This window comes from Festucalex cinctus, chromosome 9 (genome assembly GCF_051991245.1).
Source record: "Festucalex cinctus isolate MCC-2025b chromosome 9, RoL_Fcin_1.0, whole genome shotgun sequence".
NCBI lineage: Eukaryota > Metazoa > Chordata > Actinopteri > Syngnathiformes > Syngnathidae > Festucalex > Festucalex cinctus.
Window position 1 is genome coordinate 20,087,855 of NC_135419.1, and position 7,248 is coordinate 20,095,102.

General features: G+C 38.5%; 1 protein-coding gene across 1 annotated transcript in view; it reads left to right on the forward strand.

Moving 5' to 3' along the window:
- Positions 1-913: 913 nt before the first annotated feature.
- cfl1 (cofilin 1) overlaps positions 914-7,248 on the forward strand; it is a 13,877-nt gene continuing 7,542 nt past the window's right edge. The window contains exon 1 of the mRNA XM_077531657.1: positions 914-1,081. Coding sequence (XP_077387783.1) covers positions 1,079-1,081 — 3 coding nt within the window. The 5' untranslated portion in view covers positions 914-1,078. The remainder of the gene's footprint in view (positions 1,082-7,248) is intronic.

The following is a 7,248-nucleotide window of genomic DNA, read 5'->3' on the forward strand; positions in this document are numbered from 1 at the left end:
CAGAGTGAGCGAGCGAGGGTGGGAGGGAGAGAGAGAGAGAGAGAGAGAGAGAGAGAGAGAGAGAGAGAGAGAGAGAGAGAGAGAGAGAGTGTGAGAAAAAGAAAAAAAAAAGAGAAAGGGGCTTGGATCATGCCCAAATGAACGCCCCTCCCCTTCTAGTTCAAACATCCCTCTGGCGTTTAGCGAGGTTCAAACAGAGCGCCTGACTTGTTACAGTAAAAAGAAAACAAAAATAAGAACGGAATGGCAGCCATCTTGCTCCGGGAAGCTTGTTCGCAAATTAGCGAGATAAATTATAACATTTTGCCGTATTCGGTATTTTTGTGAGTTTATTAAAAAAAACACACACACACACACATCTAATTCCATTTTGTCTGACAGCTGCCATCACTGCCAGTCAAACAAATAAACAACTTGAAAAAACAGAACCAAATTAACGTGGGTCATTATTTTGTATTTTTGTAGCTTAAAAAATAAGCTAACTTCCACTCCTGTCAGTCATGTTTTTTTTTTTAATGATATAATTATTTAACTAAAAGAAAACCAATACAGATAAGTATTTCTTTCACAAGGCCAAGAGGTCAGCAAAACGTGTAATAATAACTACTTTTGTCCTTACGCTATAATCAATGTACACAACGTTGGTCAATATTGTGTTTATTTGTATGTTGTATTAAAACTACCATACGCCATTTTGTTTGACAACTACCACGCTGTCAGTCATAAAAATAAATTAAAACGAATATTTGTTTACATATTTAATTTACCTACACTAAATCCACAACCCCACGCTATAAATCTGTTTTGTAGATATAATGTAACAATTTCCCGTTACAAATATTAAATGGCTTTTTTTTTTTTTTTTTTTTACAGCTGGACATTGTTGGATGGGTCGCGCTCGTGCACGTCGCTGGCGCTGTCAGGCACGCGCACGTCGCGGCGCGTTCACGCCGTAACCAGAGCGAGCGAGTGAGAGCAAGTCTTCTTCTTCATCATCATCATCATCATCATCACCGCCGCCACCATCAGAGCTCCATTCAATTTCTGGCCAGACGCTGACCAACACAGAGCTACAACAATGGTATGTTTTAACGACACTTTACACAACATTTTCACGTCTTTTATGTACTCGGTTAAAAATGAAATGAAAACGTTTTCGCTGAGGTTTAATTTAATGCGCCCCCATTTTACCCCCCAAAAAGATAAAAGCTGTGGTTTCAGCTTCAAGCTTCCACAGCAAGCTAGCTTGAGCGTTAGTCCCTTCTTCCAAATTTTGTGTTTTTAAGTTGTGTTTAATCATCCAAAACTGCTTCGTGGGTCAGCGTAAGAATCATAACGTTCGGATTTGGGGGCCTTTTTTAAAACGTCCACGGCCTGACACGGCTGGCGCCATTTCGCCCATTTCCGTGATTCGCCCCACATAAAGGACCCTTTTTTTTTTTTTTTCCTTTTCTTTTCTTTTTTTTTCAAAACATGGTCTCGTTGTTTCGCAAATGTTCGGAACAAGACGAGCCATCCGCGGTTGCCATGGCTTTAGCTGCCTCTCGAAATTGTTTGGCCGCGAGGCACGACGATGTTTCCTTGTCGGGCTGGCAGGTGCAGAGCGAGCGAGGCGCCTGCGGCTAACAAAGCTAACGGTATTGTTAGCATGCTAAGCTAACGCCGCGACTCCATTACGGCTGCGCGAGCTGTGATTTTTTTTTTTTCCTCCCCTTCTCCTCTCTCTCTCTCTCTCTCTCTCTCTCTCTCTCTCTCTCTCTCTCTCTCTCTTTGTCCGTTATTTGACGCTAACTCGACTCCACAGTCTAGCCACAACCCCCACAAATGTGGTTAGCCAAGTGATATATCGAGGCCGGCCATAAATTCGACTGAAAACGATCCCGACGTGTTAGTTTGTACGACACGACAAATGTTCGTAAATGGAGCGTCATTCATTTTGTGTATATAAGCTAGCGTCCACTCGTCACGTGTGCTGCATTCACGGCCCCACCCTGAATTTGGTGCAAAGAGCATCCTAGTTTTATTTTTTATTTTTATCCCTTAATGTTAACCATTGCTAACCATTGTCATCGACTCGTAAACAACAATTTGGAGAGATTAGTTTGGCTGCATATTCACTCTGTCGTGGTGGATGGACATTGAAGCGAATTACGAAGCGTTATATAAGCAGCGGAAGCTGAAAGGCCGTCGCGTCCGGATCCTCATTGCGCATCTTCCTTTTTTTTTTTTTTGTGCGGCACAATCTGCATCGCCCTGTGTGCACGTCACGCCATTTGAGGTGACGTCGACAATATGGCAAACCGTTGGACAATTTATTGGCACATCTTGATATTTATCCTCACAAGTATCATTGAGTTAAGCAACATGTATAAAATATGAAATTGTAGTGTGTGTTCATTTTGGTAATGTCCATTTTCTGTCACCTACCTGTCGAATTGAGAGGTTTGGATTCAATTCAGCAGCCTAATATCACAAATGCGAAAGTCATTTTTAAACAGTTTTGGAAAGCAAAAAAAAAAAAAAATCCTCAACAGGAGCAAATAAAGAAATAATAAAGAATACATTTTAACAAGTATTTTCTTTTTTTAAATCGACATTGTGACCATGTCAAATTTCTGTGAAGGTTTTGTTATACACAAATGAATATTGAGAAGCAAATAATTTGTCCTCATTAGTGTGACAGTTCAGTGTCTGAGTAGAATGACTCGGTGCACCGGTCAAATGACTTGTCTTTCAAGTATTGACACCCCCCCCCCCCCCCCCACACCCCTTAGTGCCACTTCAGGCCTATTTGTATGCAGTTTGACTGATTTGGTTTTATTGAACATAAAAACGCATCGCAAGTATAAAGTACAAGTTGTAGTTAAAAAAGAGAAAAGGAAAATAAAAATAAATCGTCAATAGTATCATAATGTACATATTCAAAAGTAGGAACTAGGAAGAAGTACAAAAACGTATCTAGTCCTACTCCCTAATGATTCTATCATATTAGTAAAGTTGTTCTTACAAACAAAATGGTCAAACAATATGCCCATACACACACATAAGTACATACACGTATAAACATACATACGCACACAAATGTATTTACACTTGAACCTGATTTACATACTTTTCTATCATTCTTTTTAAATACAGTAATTGATTCACATTTTTTCAATTCAATTTCATAACTATTTCACATATTAACCCCTTTAACATAAACACACATTTGCTTTCTTTGTTCTTATCAGTTTTTTTTAAAGTCACATGTGCCCCGTAACACATAGCAACAGCCCTATTTGATTTTGAATACCTTCTGAAGAGTTCAATCTTATTAGTGAATTTCTGTGCTGCATTGGCTTCATCTGACAGATATGAAGTTTCTCTTATTTCTGCACTTGACTTAGAATGGCAAAAATGAAATGAGCCCACTCTACTTTTCAATTGCACCACTACATGTTACTAGTGACTAGTCAAAAAGTAGGTCTTTCTGCGTAGTAGTAGTTGCGCCCACATGTCAATAGGGTATGTTTTGTCTCACTGGTGACATGTAGTTGTCTTGCTATTTATGACAAAGTAGGAGCATACTAGTACATGGTTAAGTGTGATATTGAATACATGCTGAAACCGCTTGCCATAAAGCTTGAACATTCATTTGCAGCATTTTAGTTTTCATTCATAATTCAGTGCACCAGTAGGATGTAGGATGTAGGACCGTTTAATTTTCCTGACTGGATGAATTGTCTCATATTTGAGCACTTAGTGCAAGGTGGGAAGCGTAATATTGCTGACAGTGATTATATCATGATTAATAATAGTACAGCTAATACATTGAGTGGAAGAATTCAACTGTTATTAATAATTTTAGTGATTTGTTTGGTTGCATTTTGTTAATGTTGCTTAACGAAAGGAGCAGGTGGGCTCGTGCGAGGGCGTTCCCGCTCAACGGCCATTTTGTGTCGATCCATTCACATTCAGGTGTCGCGGTTGTAAATGTGAACTTGCCACTTGGACCTTGTCCTCATCGTCGAGCGTCTCCAGGACGCTGATTAGATTAGAGATTGGCGTGAACTGCGCTCGTTTTGTGCTGCCGTTTGATTGCGGCTGGAACGAAAAGAGCAGATGATGTTAGGTTGTCATAAAAATGTCTGAAATCAAAGTTAAGATGTGCAAATAGTTTTCAGTTTGATATGAAAATCAAATGATGAACAAATGCTGAATTACTGTCGGTCATTTTTATAATTTACCACTGAGTTTATTTTTTAAATTTTATATATAAATATTAGGGGTGTGAATTGCCTCGTATCTGGCGATTGGATCCGTATCACAATTACCGATAACGATTAATCCGATACAAATCTGTAAGTCGATTATTGCAAATTACTAATCAGTGAACTTGTACATGTGTACTAAGATTTGTATGATAGATATGATAGGTTGCAGTCTGTTTCATGTTTGAACATCATTAAAATAAAAATATTAAGGCCTAATGTTCCATTAATATAACATTTTTCCATGCTGAGTAAGACTCTTTGTTGAATATTTCCATCAAAAATTGATCGATACAAGAATTGCGCACTGTAATATCGTGATATATTGCTGAATCGATTTTTCTTAACGCCCCTAATAAATATGGTGGTAACCAGCAAAGCCAGAGCTCTTGATGTTGCTCACTCAGCCACGCCCCTTAAAGGCACACACATCAGTACACAAATACTTCAGTGTGCACGTGTGAGACATCCTTTCTGGTTTGTTGTTGTTCTGTTGGCAAAGTAGCTTAACGGTGCAATAGCGCCACCTGCTGATATTAATATTTTTTAATTTGTTTTTTACGTCTAAGCATTTTCTTGTTTTGTACCAAAATAAATAGTCCTACTGCACGGTGCATATTAGGAGTGGGAATATTTGACTGTCTCACGACTCGATTCGATTACGATTTTTGGGTCTACGATTCGATTCAGAATCTATTTTCGGTTCAAAATTGTTTGATTGACAAATGATTTCTGCTTCAATTTACAAATATGCACAACATTGTCATGATCTACTCCAGTCTGCTTTGAAAGACAAAATGACAAATAGACATTAACTCATTCACTGCCAGTCATTATAGAAAATTTTTACATTTCCAATACTCACGTGATATTACATTCAATAATTATATATAAACCGAATCTACCAAATAACAGAATAGACTCCCTACTTTTTGTCCCGTCCCGTTCTTTTATAATTGACAGCAGAAAAATGTAGGTTTGCCAAAATACAGCCATTTCTCCCATGGACTCTGAAACTGTGTTTATTTCCTATAAAATGGGGCAATGATGTCATCTACCGGTGGTTGGGCATCAGTAAAGTTGTTTCCAAGTTTGATATTTACAGTGGAGAATGCTCAGATTCGCCCCCATTTTTTTTTTTTTTTTTTTTTTTTTAATAAACATTTAATTTTGTATTGTAAGTGCCTTTTTCCACAAAAACAGCATGTGGGCTATAACTGCATTTTCCCCTTCTTCTTCATTTCTAATTTAAATAAAATCGATTTTCGGATATTAAATAGCGATTCGATCAATAAAGGAGAATCTCGATTCTTTTATGAATCGATTTATTTATTTATTTATTTTTGGCGCACCCCTAGTGCACATGCTCCACTCCAGCTTCAAGTTTTTGCCAAACTATCAAATAAATAAATATATATATTATTATAAATTCTGTCCAAAATGAACTTACATAATTGTAGTGTTTCTATTTCTTTTGAATTGCTCTGAATATTTTTAAATGCTTTCTAGTTTTGCACCAAAGAATTAACGTGATTTCAATTATTGCGAAAATAATCATGATTATTTTTCCCCATAATCGACCAGCCCTAGCAAGTGGTGGGGATTGTCCAGTTATTTAGCAGGCTTTTGTGACTGTTGGGCTTCCTTCCTGGTTAATAATTACGCCATTTGCCACTGATGATTTCCACTTCCTTTTCCACCCTCAGCAAACATGTTTGTGCTTCTCCACTCTTGATTCGGTTTCTTGTCTTTCATACTGTATTTCCTCACCCCCTTTGTCCATTAGCTCTCCTGATCCCCCCTCCTCCCCATTGACACAAGCGGCCGAATTTTGTGGTGTCCTCCCTCCTCATGAGTCTGTTTTTCCCCCCCGCCACGAATTGGCTTAAGCAAAGTCAGCAGACGCAGCGGCGTGAGTGCGTGCTAGCAGATGTGACTCGTCAACGGGCCAGACAGAAGTGGCATTGTGGGCCGCCTGAACTCTGCGTGGCACGCCTTAGCTTAGCGTGGTTAGCATAGCCTCCTTCCCGACCTCGCCCGCATGCTGGTGGCGGTGTCGTCGTGTAAATGCTGTTCACCTTTGTCCCAGTTATTGCTTGTCCTTCCACATTTTTCAGTGGAGAAGAAAAAAATGGTCCGAATGTTACGGGAGCATACGTTTTGCTATCACAGCACTGTCATATCAGGATATATTGCAAAATAATTTTTTTTTTTTTAAACACCCCCTAATACATGCTGTATAATTAATTGAAATTTTATTACAATTTCAATTACGCTCCACAATTAAGAATGGCATAATTGTAAACAAAATATTAATACTAATTTTAAGTTGTTTAAATGTATAAATTTGCATTAAAAAAAAAAAAAAACTTTAATAAATCTTCTTTGGTCCAAAAGAAACTTGCATAATTAGTGTTTCAAGCAAATGTATTTCTTACTATTTTTTTACGTTTAAAAAAATTTACACACACAAATGGGAAAACACCATTTTTAGCAAGCATATGGTTTTCTTTTTATTAGTTTCTTTGACATTGTGACATTCAGTAAAACCATATAGGCAGTTTGTTTGGCTGTCGACATGGTGACGGACAGCATATTGTGCTCGTTTTTAGCGCATGTTTTAAACCCAAATTAAAGTGGGCTCCCTTCTTGTTTGTATATTTTTATTCTGTCTGTGACTCCTGTGGAAAGAGTCGTGATGTCACACTCGAGTCGTTTTTTCCCGGCCGTCCTGTCCCACGGCCAACAAGTTGGCCGGTCACGACCATACCTCATCAGAGAGTCACATGCGGCCCTCGGGCTCGGGCGCTTGCTCGTCCTTTTTCTTCCCACTTTCTTTTGGGCTGTGGAACGAAGGGAACACTGTGGCGATTGTTTTGCTTTCAAGGCACCAACCGTTTAGTCATCATTTCCCTTAGCCCATATATTTGATGTCCGAAAGTACATCCAAATTCATTTTGTTTTTGAGCAGAACAAAACAAGTCGTGTATGTATG